General features: G+C 39.8%; 1 protein-coding gene across 2 annotated transcripts in view; it reads left to right on the top strand.

The window, feature by feature from the left end:
- The window catches only part of HAPLN1 (hyaluronan and proteoglycan link protein 1), a 30729-nt gene extending 15688 nt beyond the window's left edge, over positions 1 to 15041 (top strand). For both annotated transcript variants that reach the window (XM_076362378.1, XM_076362377.1), the window contains exons 4-5: positions 6558 to 6860; positions 14637 to 15041. In XM_076362378.1, coding sequence (XP_076218493.1) covers positions 6558 to 6860; positions 14637 to 14926 — 593 coding nt within the window. In that variant the 3' untranslated portion in view covers positions 14927 to 15041. The remainder of the gene's footprint in view (positions 1 to 6557; positions 6861 to 14636) is intronic.
- Positions 15042 to 15911: the final 870 nt, after the last annotated feature.

Below are 15911 nucleotides of genomic sequence, written 5' to 3'. Positions count from 1 at the left end.
ATCCTACATCTGTTGTAAATAATAAGATTAATCTCACAGTGGGAAGGATTTGCATCAATAGCCTGATGTCCTGAGATGGTGGCCCTAAGGATGTTAACTGGCAGCAAGACAAAACCATTTATATCCAGGAATGCCCGCTAGCAGTGCAAAACAGCTGATTGCTCCAACGTGAGCTCACTGTACAAACAGTATAGCTTTGGCTAGGCAAAAGCATGTTAATATATCAATATGAAAATAGTTCACCTCTACCTCAGTGGACCTTTTTTATTCTCCGAATGTGGTAGTGTTTTATTCTTTATTAGACTTAAAGGCCTCCTGGTTTTGCCATTAAGTAAACTGTTCATAATAATTGAGTACTTTTAGCTTTGAAAAAACAGTTGAATTAGATTCAGTTTGTGTTTGTTACATACCTTAATTTGTTTTGGTACATTTTCTTCACTACCATTTAATGCAGAACCACGCCGTTTTCCCCCTACACTAGCAAGACAGTGCCGTCTAGCAGCTAAAGCTCAGGATTAGGACTCACTGCAGTATTTCACAACCACCAGCTTTAAGAACTATTCAGTTATGTCACGAATATCATCCTGTTTGTAGCTTTAAGTACAAGGATGGTCTAAGGGCAGGAGGGTTGGGCTGGGCACAGTGCCTGCAAGAAATGTCCAGTACTGCAGAAAGCAGGACACTTTTTATGTTGGCCTTGTCACCAAAGCCATTTTCTGACTGGACTGGCCTTACTCTCCTCCCGCACACAAAATACAGATCATGAGTTTTACACCCTTTGTCAGGTGTCCTGAAAGTCAAAAGCTTAACAAATTAAAAAGTCTCCTATGGCAGGTAGATATTGTTGCCTGAGTCATAAGCAAAGAAAGAATTCTCAGCTTACAATAAATTTTCTTTATGTTGGTGTTTTACTGTTTTCCTTTCTTATGAATACCAGGCACTGTAATGAATCTCACTGCATCAGGTTTGTGTGCTTCAGCTTCCCAGGCATGTGAAGGCTCCAGAACTGGCCCTTGGTTATACTGCTCGGGCACAGATTTTGTGTTCTGTTCCTTCGTGAGATTCATGGGCCAGGTGACAAAGAAAGTGGAACAAGGCTAAACTGCCAAAGGCAGATTTTTACTCTATTAGGATTTTTTTTTATAGTTTCTATCTTCAGGGGGAGGTGATAACTGAACACAGTAGTTTTGTGATAGAGGCTATAAAATAATTACTTTGTACTTCCAACAGTACCAGAAATATCCAGATCTAGATAAAGCCATTAAAAATCTCTGTAGAAAGCTGCTTCTAGATAGAAGCTAACTCTTTGGGTGGCTTCAATGAACCAAAAACCCCATCAGGTTTTATGATCTTGCTTGGAGGTGTGTTAGCCTTTATGTTCAAGATAGAGTTAGAAAAGAACAGGCATCTCTTTAAAAAACAGACTTTATAGTTCAAAATAGATCAAACAAATCCATGATCTCCATATAAACAAATTCTTCCAAACTGTCACAGCAATCATTTTATAATCTAGTCATTTGCTCTTAAGTTGGATGTAAGCAATGGGGAATTCATAGCTGAAACCAATACGAAACCAACTCCGTGCTCTCAACAGCAGGAGCAATCAGATTTAGCCTAATAATGTATGTCATATTTGTTTCTTCTGTGTCTTGGTGTTACATTCATACACAAAAAGCTATTTTAAATATCCTTTGCGTGACAGTCTGTTGTTCTCTCTGCTACAACACTGATTTTATAGGACACACTATTTGTGGGTGCCTAGAAGACAACAAAAAGTCTTGTAAAAGACAACAGGAGTTTGTCAAGAGTAAGTCATGACAGACCAATGTAATTCCTTCTGTGACAGGGTAACAGGTCTTTGCAGACACAGCTGTATTTGCAAGTGCTGTAAGAAATGGTACCTGAAAGATGCAGGTGAAGTAAAAAGTTCAAAATAAAGCAGCAAAAAATTATCTGGAAATGACGACCTGAAAGGAAAATGCTAAAAGAATTAGGACTAATTAGCCTAAGGAGAGCAAAGAAAGACAACAGTCTCCAAATTTTGATAAAGGCTGTGGAAAAATAAGGGAATAATTTGTCCCCAGGCCAGGCAAGTCTAGTTCATATGCCTGTATTTGTCAGAAAAAAGCAACTCCACTGGCAGCTTGGTTACGGGATGCTATGGGCTGGAGGAACACCATCTCAAGCTTCAGTTTCATTTTCAGGGAGGTTGATACCTGCTGATGGCTAGTGGCCCACCCACAGAGTCTGTGCTGAATGATCAGATATCTGACAGTCCTGACAGGCAGAGAAACGGAGATGGATTGTCAAGGAAAATGAGGGACTTGCCACTTTTCACTGAATTTTAGAAATCCAGCATGGAAAATTTGGCCATTAAATGTATGAACCTGCCAGCATAAAACTGTACCCTACAGTATAGTATATAGCAAACCCTACTGTTACCTGGTGTTTACACTGGCTACAAGAAAACTTACTTTTCTGTTTGGGCTAGAACTCAAGGAAGTCCATTTCTTTACTCTGGCTGTGAAAAGACCTTTTTTTCCATATGAGTCAACAGAAATTTGTGTTATTTTGTTCTATGTGTAAATACTTCTAAAACTTCTAATTGTGTATGGAGCTGGCTTAATTGACACCCATAAATTGTTACAGAAGCTGAGCTTTCTAAGGTTATTTCCTTACCTTGTTGTCTTGGGTAACCGTTACAGCTCTTTGCACTGACAATGTGTAGTGAATGCGTAAATGCAAAGCACTTGCACTGAATTTTAGGGATTACCTGCATATAAGACTGAAATACAAATAACTTACAAAGGACAGACAGATATCATATCTTTTACATTGCCTAAAAACCACAGTAACAGAAGCAGAGTTGTACGTTCGTGGAATTCAATGTAAGGCATTCATGGAAATACAGGTGTGTCTATGGGGAGGATACGTTATACATCATGTTCTTATGTTCCAATTTGGTAGAAATCCTAATTTCCATTACAACAGTCATTTTCAGGACTGTGATTGTGTTGTCACAGGGACACACAGCAAGCCTCACCCAGCCCTCCTCTTTCACTAACAGATTTATTCTCCACTGAATCGATATGTCTCAGGTTCTTCCTCTCTTGCTTGGAGGAAAGGGGGTCCGTCCCTGGGGGTAGGACCTATTCCAGAGAACCGTGTGTTTGGGAGAGGAGCCACACTGTGAAGTCGATATTGTAAATTAATATTCCCCATGAAGGTTCCATAACTGTCTCAGCTGCTTCCTTAGGGTAAGGAGCTGAATCACTAAGGTCAAGTTAAGGCTCCGCAACTCAGTGTTCTCACAAAATAACTAGATTATAACCATCTGAAGCTGGAAGGTTTTCTCTTCCTCCATTTCCTAAGCTGAATTTGTCAAAGTTTGGAAGTGAGTGTTTTGTCTAGTGGTAAAACACAGTGTTGGAGTCAGGAGTTGAGATTTAGTTTGGGAACAGTAACAAGGCTCAGGACAGCTTTTGTCCATTCAAGAACAGATGGGCTGGATTATGTTTTGACGTATTATAAGATCCAAGACCAAAGAAGATGTTTTGCAATTAATTGAAGTTCAGCACTGCTAAATTGTAACAAAAGGAAGATGAATAGTAAGATCTAGCTATGAATTCCACTGTTAGGTTTGATAGGGAAATGCATATTAACAAAGATGCAAGATAATGCAAAGCTATATAAAACACATAGCCAGTCAATTTGGCTGTACAAAATCACCAATGGCCACCCCCATCTGCAGGGTGAAATTAATGCTAATCAGTTGCAGGCTTGTACTGCAGATGAACTCAAACAAAAATCAGCTTCTATGCAGTCTACCCGAGTATAGCCCAAAGCTAACATTACAGTTTTGTGCATATTTATGTTATTGAAACTTTATGTCCCAAACTGTCAAACTCAAGTAGATTTGTAACAAATTTACATACATATTTAACCCCTTTTAAAAAGTGATTTTGGAAACCTTAAGGAATCAAATCTGTTGCTCAGTTTTTAGAAGTATGTAAGTTTAGGTCTTGATTAAAAAATACCCACCTCTGATGATTTTAGGAGTTTTTTTACATGTATATGCAAATCAGACACATGTACTGGACAAGGAGTCAATTGTCTGGGGAAGTGTAGTTCTGGAAAAATAATAAATATTGGATTTCTAACAAAATAATAAAGCTTGGACTCCTCTGACATTTTCTACATTTTTATTATAGACAGTGATATTTCTATCCATTAGCACTGAGGGAGAATGAATAATTTTTTTTAAAAAGGTGAGGAGGAAGAAGGAAAAACAGAGATCCAGAAAAAAATGAAACATCTACAGCTTCTCGTTTATGAAGTTACAGTTAACAACACGTTTTGTTACATTTCATTCATGCTTTATAGTTCAGAACAGCTAATAACTGAAAAGCCCTTTAACAAAGGATTTACAAAAGCAAAGAACCTCAGCAGACTCTCTAGTTAATTGCTGAAGGAGAGTAAAATATTGTTTCTTATTACCCTGCCAAGTTTACATTTGCATGCTTTATTTTCTTGGACCAAGTCACTGAGGTTTAGTAATAACAAAGATTTTGTTTAACAAAAATAACACTTCTTGGACGATAGAGGGGCAAGGGAAAGAAGGGAAAGAAAGGAGATGTTAAGATACCGGTGGAATAGACACCGAAGTGGCTTTGAAAGTTTGGAAAGAAGAATGGCTTCATTGCATGGTGATGGTCTTGCATGACTATAATGTAATTTCTCTATCCTATGCTACATTGCCCCCGAGACAGGGAACTTGTCATAGGCGGGAGAATTCATCAGCAGGAAGAAAGTAAAAAGAAAGATGGATGTTTATACCAGTGTAAATTTTTTGGCTCATCTCATGTGTTATCTTGTCTTCAGTCCCTCTGCATCCTACAGCAGTTAGTTCTACAGAGATGTTTGAGAATAAACATTCTGAGCTGGATCTTCTCTGATGCCGTTTTATTTCAGCTTATTATGAGACTGGGCTAAAGCCAACTGTAAAATTTAGATCTGGGTTAAGTTTCTAAACCCTGCCAAAGATTAGGGTGGTCTGATCCAAACTTTTGTTTCAAGTCTCTTTCTTCTCTTTTATCAGAGCCACATGGGGAGGTGGTTCTTCAGCATTTTCTGAAACATCTTTCATGCTTCAAGAAGTAATCTTTAACTACGGATCTTTTTCATAAAACAAGCAGAAAATATACTGTGGAAAAATCCGTCAGATATGGGCAACGAGTTTGATTAAATGTTGCTGCTGAAACAATTCTGGAGGTGTCCCCACATTTCCCATCTCCACTTGGATGTCCTCTGTTACGAGAAGGTCTCTTTGCCATACCTGTCTGCAACGGCTCACCACCGATGAGCAACAGACAGGGCTTTGGGCCAGCCTGTAGCTGGTCCTCAGGGGTGAAAGGAAGCATTTGGTAGGTCCATGCTCCTGGCACAGCGGCTCTCCGGCAAGCATCCTTTGGTTAAGCCAGCAGTGCTTTTGGCAGACATGGGGGAGCAAGGGAAGGTGGTGTCTCACATGGCTTCCTACTAGGGCTGCCTTGTGTTGCTGCATGCTGTGTGCTACATGGCTCACCACCTGCAGTTGGGGAAACCTGTCTTCTGCTCAAGGAACCATGCTCCCTGATGCCCTCTGTGAGGAGCTCTCCCTCCTTGAGTGGTGACAAACTGCCAAAGAACAGCTGGAAAGTAGCAGAAAAGTCTCCCTAAAACCACACACGAGTTCACGGATTTTATTTCCCTATAGATTTCCTACTTTAATACCTCAGGACACTAAAATTATGCCTCCTACCAGTCTAGCCTTGAAATGTTGTTATTAAGCTGGGCATGAAATACCTTCCAGTTTCTAGGTTAATGTGAAATAAAATTAAAACAAACAAACAAAAAAACAACCGTCTTGAACCTCTCAGGAAATCTTGGCAAGGGCCCATGCAGAGAACATAGCTGGGCAAGGGCCCATAGCAAAGAACATTTTTTGTCAATCAAAACATTTCATTTTAATGTCTATGTGTAAAAAGACATAATTCTTATGCCTCTGTACCACAATTTCTTCTTCCTAAGTGACTGCCAGAAAATCCCCACATCCCATCCCACAAAAAATAGAACTAGGCTGGGTTTTAATTTACTTCTTTTAAATGAGAAATTGATCTTACAGCTGATAAACTGGAATTTTCTGATGAAAAGCATGTAGTTGTACAATTTTAGCCAGCTCTGCTCATCTTTAAGCACTCCCAGAGTGCACAAGGGTGAGATCACAGTGGGGACAGCAAAGCTGCAGATGGGAGCAACGTGCAGACCTGGCACGGTTCCCACTGGGAAAGGGATGAGGTTATGGGGAGAGGAGCCAGTTAGGTAAGGCAGCAGCCCTATCCCCTTCTCAAACCTAATGGCTGATGTGCTGACAGTGCGTTTTTCCCCAGAAATAAAGCAACAGTCTGACACACATCATGGCGTTAACCTTTATTTCTCCTTCTGGTGACTGTAAATGCTGTTTCCCTTTCTTCTGCTCTTTCGGTGCCCAGTAACTCACCCTCTTTCTACCGCTTCAGGTGTCGTATTCCCTTACTCTCCACGGCTGGGTCGTTACAACTTAAACTTCCATGAGGCTCAGCGAGCATGTCTGGACCAAGACTCCGTTATCGCCTCCTTTGACCAGCTCTACGATGCCTGGAGGTCAGGGCTGGACTGGTGTAACGCTGGCTGGCTCAGCGACGGGTCCGTGCAGTACCCCATCACCAAGCCCAGGGAGCCCTGTGGAGGGAAGAACACAGTGCCTGGGGTCAGGAATTACGGGTTCTGGGACAAAGATAAAAGCCGATATGATGTTTTCTGTTTTACTTCAAACTTCAACGGTAAGAGCCTTCTTCACCCCTACCTTGTAAACGACTGTTTCTGTGCTTAGGAAAGAAACTGCAAAGGCAGAAAGTGATATTTGATTTGTCAAAGCTTATGTTAGGCTTGGAAAATGTTATTGTTGAATTTACAAGGACACATGCGCAGAGCAAAGTTGTCTTTGCCACATGTTCACGTAGACCGTTTTTACAACTCAGAACTTATATTGGCAGGAGTTTCTAATATCTCCACTTTCACCCCGTTAAAATTTATACGTACTCTTTTAAAGTTGATATATGCCCAGTTTATTTCAGTTAAAGTGATGAAGAAACCTGTGATTCATTAATTGAGCTTTCCTGTTGAATTCAATTATAATTATGATGTTTTACAACTTAAATATATCACCGAAACAAAATTCTGATTATCACTTCATCTATGCTGTTGTGTCAAGCAGCTTCTGCTCATGTACCAGGTCTAATATGACTAATTCTTCCTTATCGGCAAAGCTATTTCTAGCTTTTATGCCTAATAATTTAGATTCCTAATCTTAGTACACTGCCAAAACCCTGTTCACTTTTGCTCTGAGGTTGGTCTGCTCTAAACCTTATTTTAGTGACTGCAAGCTTTTTTGCTATTAGTAGATGTCACTTTAGGTATGAAAAGACTTGATCTCAGCTTGCTATCATTTCAGGTTTAATCTAGTGGCTGAAAAGGATTTAGAAAACATGGCTGTGAATGAGAGGAATGCCGCAAGTGAACATGTGCAAAAAGAGTCTACAATCCTCTATAGCATCATACTTGTGGATAATTCCTGTGCAACTTTGCACATGTTTGGCTTGCAGCCCACCCAGACCAAGGAGCATGGCCTTTTCTGTTTATGCACAGATTGCTTATCCACAGTGAAGCACTTTTGTCCTACAGCACAGCAAAAAATAAACATAAGCCTTGCTCTCAGAAGATATGCTCTAGTGCTAAGTCTGCTCCACCCTCTCAAAAAACCTCCAAATCCTCAAACCAAGAATATTAAATCAGGCTGGATGAGGTCTGAAAAAAAAGTTTAGCGGATTTTTGCCGTGCTGCATCATTCCATGAAATGCTGGCTCATTTTTTTCTTGCTTCTTTTATCCAAAGCAAAATCCTACATGAGCTCATCTGTTATATGCAGATTTAGCCCTGTACTATAGAAATAGCACCAAGGAATAAAATAAACAAGGAAAAAGAATTAAAGTGTGATAGCTGCACTATTTATAATGCTTGAAGAATAAACGTTTGTGACTACTGGTCACTAATCACCACCCTTTTCCACACTAGCAGCTGGAGAGTGTCTCTTAAGGAAAGAGAAAAATCATTCCTGACAAAAAAAAAAAAAAGTACTGAGAGAGAAATATTGCCTGTGCATTGATACAGCAAGAGAGAGAAAGAGGGAGAAAGAGGAATGAGGCAAGGTAAGGATAAAGTATACAGGTAGTAAAGAAATCAAAGACAAGCCACTAAAACGAATCTTATCCTTGGTGAGTCTGTTAAACTGACCTGCAAGACAGAATACTACACAGCAGTAGGATGACATACAGCGGTGAGCACCATCTTTTCTAGTTCCCTACAGCTCAGTGCCATGTAAGTCTCTCAAGGCGTCAGCAGAAAATCTGGATTCTGCTTCTCTCAGCGTCCATTTCCTTAACCAGCAACTCACCAGGTTACATTATCCTCACATGTCCCTGCTGCGTTCTCCACTATTCATGTCCCAAGCTTACCTTAATACCCACAATAAACCCAGTCACTCTCCCAAAATGCCAACTGCCTATTTTCAGCTCAACGCTTCAGATAGCTTATGTACACTTAACAGCATACATTAGCTTTCTCACTGTAAAGGGAAAAGCTTATAATAACCCATTTTGCCACCAGGTTGCAATTGCCAAAGATAGTGGCTATGGGCAAAGAGCTATTTCTGCAACACCCAATATTGATTCTCTCAGCTCAGGAACAGCCAAGGAAAATGAGAAGTGGTTAGGACACCATGCATTTCCAGCGGTGGCAGTGACTGCTGGAGTCTCCTGACAGTATGAAACAGAGAAGCCTTCAGCTTTATGTCAGGGAGCTGGAAAAATGCCAAGGGCCCCAGGATCAGGGGAGTATAAGGCGAGCTTAAAAAAAAAAAAAATCTCAAAGAGTGTTAGTTGTGGGAGCTGCTATGAATAAAAAGGGTGAGTGAGGTTTAGGTTTCTGCTAAGTGGGGTTTTTTTAGGGAAAGAAATACCCCAAATACATTATGAACTCAGGGACCATATCTAAAAAAAAAAGGCTCAATTTTAAATAGTTCAGCAGTCAAAGCTAAAAAGTCTGTCTAAAATACATGCAAAGCTTGTTTTTTACCTGGATAAGAAAGGTACAAACCAGCAAAATTACATTCAGCCATTAAGGTGAAAAATGAAAATGTATTCATCAATGCAGTGAGTTCAAATCCAGGTTCAGTGTTTTCACTCTGGTACTGTTGGATCCCATCTGTGATGAGCTGAATACACCAGAAAATACTGGTTAAAAAAAGGGGATTTTATACTATTAGTGAAGAATTCTACCTGCATTCCTGTTACCTGCATAGGGAAATTGTTTTAGCGAAGTTTGTCTGCAATGCAATATAAAGGAATCTTGGTACTTTATGAAATTACTCTCTGCAGCGTCTTTTCTTAGACTAAGTGCAATATTTGAACATTTTGTTCTGCCTGTATAACTGCTTCATACTCAAATCATTCTGTTGGTTCATAGAAGAACTGTTCATGTTTTGTGTCTGTGCAGGTAAAGCCAAAAACCGGAAAATGTTTCACACACTTTGTAAATAGTAGTACCAGCAATTTACCAGTTTATAAGAATATAAAGTGAAGTGTTTCATAAAACAATGCAAAGAGTAATATTAGCATAATGCTATCCATTAAATCCATCAAAATATTGTGAAATAACATAATTTTTTTGCCTCCATAGAGATAACTATTGGATGGCAACACGTTTCCCAACCTGCTTTTACATTCCTCATGTTGATAAAGACTATTGAAAATGAATATGCACAAGTGGGAATGTCGTGGTTCAACCTCAGCTGGCAACTGAGCACCACGCAGCTGCTCGTTCACTCCCCCTGCCCCAGCGGGATGGGGGAGAGAATTGGAAGAGTGAAAGTGAGAAAACTCATGGGTTGAGATAAGAACAGTTTAATAATTGAAATAAAATAAAATAGTACTAATAATAACAATAAGAGTAAAAGAATATACGAAGCAAGTGATGCACAATGCAATTGCTCACCACCCGCCGACCGATGCCCAGCCAGTCCCCGAGCAGCAGCCCCCCCGGCCAGCTTTCCCCCAGTTTATGTACTGAGCATGATGGCACATGGTATGGAATGTCCCTTTGGCCAGTTTGGGTCAGCTGTCCTGGCTGTGCCCCCTCCCAGCTTCTTGTGCACCTTTTCACTGGCAGAGCATGGGAAGCCGGAAAGTCCTTGACTTAGTATAAGCACTGCTTAGCAACAACTAAAATATCAGTGTGTTATCACATCATTCTCATGCTAAATCCAAAACACAGCACTGTACCAGCTACTAGGAAGAAAATTAACTCTATCCCAGACAAAACCAGGACAGGGAAGTATCTAACTTAAATTTGGAAATTCCATGTTGGAATTTCCTGATGTCTGTGCACTCAGCTCCGCTCCCTCACAGCCGATTTCTCCTCTGCTTTTCCTTCACAGTAGGAGCCACTTTGGTCCATGTTCTCTTTAGAAAAACTAAAGGTTCCTGCCCCACATGGTGGGACAATCTGCCATGATCCAAAGGTTTTCAAGGGCTGCAGACCACCCCAATTTCTCTCCCATCCCTGCCCCAATGAACGGGGATGCTCCTCTTCCATACATTCCCTCTAGAAGGTCAATTTGGGCTTCTACACACCAATTCAGGGGAACAAATGCAGCTAAATCCTTTTGTTGCAGTCTTCCCCACAGAGCCCAAAAGGCATGAGACAAAGAACATATGATGGTATAGCTGAGTGCTTATTCTTTGCTTAATTTCAAAGGGTTTCTCTGAAAGACAACAGTGAGTTTCTTGAAGAAAAAAAAATGGGAATCTTTTGCATTGAAAAGTGTTAAGTGAGCTAAATATAAACATATCTATCAGCTCCTCTATAATTAAGCAATTTCAAAGAAAAAAAGGTATAAGTAGAGCTTGTATCACACTTTCTGCTCATTAACATTTTGTTATATACTTTGCACACAGAACCACAGTGCATAACTGATTCGTTATCAGCTCTAGCAGAATCAAGTAAAAATCTCATGCTAACAAAGTTAAAAATACAAAAAATAAATTTTAGGGGTCATGTTAAAAGTGCAGCTGTGAACCACCTGTTCGTTACAGTAATGCATGTGATAAGCTAACACCTCTGCCATTTAAATGGGAGAAAGGTATAGAAAGCCATCTCTGAATAATGCATGCTGACTGCTCATTTGACCGTTTCAGAATATTTTATTGCTGGGAACACATAGCCATTGTTCCAAAAAGAGAAGCAAACCTCCCCAAAAGAAAATTTCATAACATTTCTTAGAAGTTGTTGCTTCTGAGCCACCAGATTCACTGCTGATATTGGAGGGGGCTGGAAGAGGATTTTTAAAAACTGTTCTTACATCACAAATTTTTAACATGTTCTTCAATTTTGAGGAGCGATGGCCTCTCTCAACCATTTACTACTGCTATAAGATATATTGAACTGAGCCCGCTGAGCAGATTACATGTTCTACATGTTGTGCAAGCTACAGATACACCCTGCTGGCTGCTGAGAATGCCTTTTATGGACATATGAAACCACAAATTAGAGCAGTTTGCTCTTTACACAGTAAAACAACTTAACTGATTTCTGCAGCCGTAAGCTTTTCGGCGTACGTGTCGATCACTGGCTGCAAAGGCAGTCCTGCACTTGGAGTTCCTCCTACGTGTGCTGCCACCCACCAAGCAGAGCTTGCTGCTTGGCTGCCCCCGCACAGCATCGAAGCCATGAGGTTGAGCAAGAGGCTGCCCCAGCAAGCAAGTAACCTGCCAGGAGTAGTCTTAGGGCTGAGCCCCAGTGCTTAGATACTCGATGCACATGGAGGCATCATCTCTGAGCACTCCACCAAGCACCCTCTTTTGAAGGCATTGCACTAACACTTTCATGCAGAAAATAGCGAATAGGGTGGTACTGCCTTTCTGTGCCTCTGAAAATGATGGCCCACTGTCTAGTACACCCAGCTGCAACATAAAAACTTACTCTTAAATCTCTCGATTTAGAGCTGAGCTTGGAAAAATCTCCAAGGGTGGTGCATCTCTCAAAATCCCACAGTCACAAGGTGTAGGGTATTTAGGTCAAGTGCTCAAGTTTTCCTCTTTAAGCTGTTCTGCTACATGCAAAAGCTTAAAATAGCTATTACAGATGGGGTTTGATTAGGTTTGCATAAACCCTCTGCCCCATGATTTGGATGTCAGAAGTCAAATCAAGCACGCTCATCCTCTGTAGGAGTGACCCAACTACCAGATATTAATGAGAGACAGACAGTTAATGCCTCCCTCTCCTTCCACATCAATTAATAAATACTAAGATTGAACAGTTAGGAACCCTTCTAACCTATTAGCAGGGGAAAAACAGCAAATCTGTACTGAGTTTATTAACAGAATTTTATTTAATCAGACATTCTAGATACACATTGCACCCCTGTGGGGTTTACTATTAAAGTTCTCCTATTTAAGGAAGGGGCAGAGTATAGGAGTTTTTATTATTCATGTCATATGTCAAAAGCCTGACCTTACTGCAGATCCCTAGGAAATTACATTCCATTGACATATGGTTTGAAGAGCAACTAATAAGCTAGGTGAAGTTTACATACTATCAGTTCAAATCCCTGTTCCCCTAAGTCTGAAATCCTGTTTGCTTTGGGGAAACCTCCTAATAACATAGTAGGAACAGATTTCCACTTAATAAACATTCTCTTTAGCAACACCTTGTAAATGCTCTCAACTTGCTGAAATGGAGTTAAGTAAGCATTTTACAAAAGGGTAGATTATCTACTCTCAACAGTTTTCTGTGGAAATACTGCAGATATTTTCTCTGACACCAATGAAATTTTTAAAAATTTCTTCTCCACCACGGCTGCAATGTAAATGCCTTTTTTTTTTTTAATGTTCTTGTCATGGTATACAATTTCTAAACTTTACACAAAGTTAATTCAATTATCTCTATATTGTCATCTGGCCTGATATTTCTTCACTTAGAAAAAAGTTATGTGTTTTTTGCAGGGATCTGGAGCTGACATAACTCTTCATCTTGCTCACTGCTTCTTTTTCACCAAGAAAGTAATCTGAAACTGAGCAGAATTCTGTTTGTGTGTTTGCCTGTTTTTTATGAGGAATAAAAAGGGTATTATTCTGGAGTACATTCTTAATTAAGAAGTAAAGAGTGTGCTCTGGAATTAGAAGATCCCCACATTAATAAATTCCTTTGTTTTTCAGCTAACTTGCCTCTTAGAGGACAGTCAGATTGAAAAGTTGTGCATTTATTTGGAAATTATTATTCCTTTAAATAAACACTATTCCTCTGCAATCCATTTCTACCTCGCACTTGGTTAATTGTCAAATCAGTGATGATAAATAACCTTAAGTATAATGAATGAAAGGCTTACGATGAATTTATATTGCCTTGATAAATGAAATTAATGTTAGTATTATTGCCGCTTATGGATTAGTAGGGGAAGACTTCCTTTTTGAGCTTTACTTGCTGGCATATGTTTTCAGTACCGTGAGATGGAAGCATATTTTTCTTAGCAGCACTATCAGTTCAATGCCGTCTTACGGTGAGGATATACCCTTTGATGCCTAAAGAGAAACAGAGCTGGAGAACTGCTGCGTGTGGTTTTGACGCTGCTAATGAAGACTTATGACAGGCATGGTTTTGATCTACCACAGGCTCGAACGCTGCTTCTGAGAAGCTGTGCAATATCTCGGCTTTCTTACAGAAAAAAAAATAAAATTGTGCTTGTACTTAATCAGAAACAAGGTCACCGCCTTGTCAGAGAGTAAAACTGCATGTGTTACCTCCAGCCACCCTCACCCAAATGCTATCAAAGGCCAGATCTTGCTATGCCATGCTTCTGAAAGGAAAACTCATAAGGGTTTTAAGCTAACGCTGGGAGCATAAGGTAGAAGTGCACTGCTTTGCATGTTTAACCGATTTCCCTTCTCTGACAGCAGGCTACAGCTGCATGAGATCTGCTTTGCCTGAAATCTACGGGGTTCCTCAGACATCTGACTGCACTGTCATTGGCACCTTGTTGGTAAATGCATCTGGCACCATAAAGTCAGATGCAGAACAGGTGCCCTCCTCCGAATCCCAGAGTGCCTTCTATCATGCCTATCCCCCGACCTTTTTACTGCTGTTTTTCTACCTCTGAGGATGAATATGCGTTGCAACAGTTCAGTTACCACTGAAAGCAAGTGAGGGCGGGGATGCCATGCTGCACTAACTTAGCAGAAATAAATATAGTGCTACTTTTTTTTGTTCAAACAGTCTGTATTCTCTACTTGCCTTCTTTTTTTTTTCTCCCGATATTTATCAACTCACTATACAAATAATTAAGATATTTTTAACAGCGCAATGTACAAATTGCACAGTCCCAAATCAACCAGTGTTTGATATGATTCTGCAGTGGAACATCCCCATTTCCCTTCAAACCACCTTTGTCATATCAAATCATCTTAATCATGTCGCTAATGACCCTTTTTCCTTCTTTCTCTGACTAGGTCGTTTTTACTACCTAATTCACCCGACCAAGCTGACCTACGACGAAGCCGTTCAGGCATGCTTGAAGGATGGAGCTCAGATTGCTAAAGTTGGCCAGATATTTGCCGCCTGGAAGCTCCTGGGGTACGACCGCTGCGACGCCGGCTGGCTAGCTGACGGCAGCGTCCGCTACCCAATCTCCAGGCCAAGGAAACGCTGCAGTCCTAACGAAGCAGCGGTTCGCTTTGTAGGCTTCCCTGATAAAAAGCACAAGCTGTATGGTGTCTACTGTTTCAGAGCATACAACTGAAAGTACCTAGAGCACAAACGTTTTAAATTCATTAAGAACATGTGAAAGATTTCTTTTCGATATGAACTCATGCAAGTTACCAAAACTGTGATAAACCTTTTTTACTTACTGTAAAGAGTCATTTTCATAAACCCAAGCCATTAATTTTTTTTTTAATATTTTTGTAAAAGTATCATTCCATAGATATTTTAAATTAATATAATTTAATGGAAGCTCTAGGTAAGGAAGTTTTAGAGCCAAATTCTTTAAGCTACATCATCCCAACAAAATATACTTTTCATGAATGGGGCATGCAATAGAGCTTGATGATAGCTAGGGCACAATTATGGAATGTAAGGCTACTCAAAGCAGCAGCTTTTAAAAGCACAAATTTTACATATTTGTATCAGTTTGAGAAACACTGCAAATTGATTACATCAGGAATTTTGAAATAAGATAATCTTTTTGTTAAAGGGGATCAGTGAGGTTTTGCAAAAAAAAAACCTCACTACATAGGTTCGAAAATAACTGCTTTCACTGGTTTCACATGGGAACAGCACAGAGTTTAATAAAAGCAGCTAAAACAAAAATAGGACTAGTTTTACAATTTAAAATCTTGCCTTTCTGAAAAATAAGCTCATGGTTCCATGCATAAGAACAAGCACAATTAGTTCTCCTGAACATTTCAATTGTGGTTTTGTTGTGTATAAGTCATTGATGAGGGAGTGAATAATTAACTAATGAGAAAACCCTATTTTCTTCTTAACTCCAATTAAAGATGCCTGAGAAGTGTTGTATTACCTTTGAGTAGCTTTACTGAGTTATTTTTAAACTCTTAAAGGCCATTTGCTAAGCAGCATATAGCATCTACTCAGGGCAGTTGTATAAATGAACTGCTGGTCAGAGAAATTGTAAACTTTAGCAGCTTGATTTTACATTAGCCTTTGAAATGTTATTGTCTTAATGAAAGAACATTACAATATTTAATATTTCTTACCTATTTACA

Source organism: Aptenodytes patagonicus, chromosome Z (genome assembly GCF_965638725.1).
Source record: "Aptenodytes patagonicus chromosome Z, bAptPat1.pri.cur, whole genome shotgun sequence".
In the NCBI taxonomy this organism is placed as follows: domain Eukaryota; kingdom Metazoa; phylum Chordata; class Aves; order Sphenisciformes; family Spheniscidae; genus Aptenodytes; species Aptenodytes patagonicus.
Note: the sequence above shows the minus strand (reverse complement) of the source record. Positions and strands in the feature narration are given on the sequence as shown.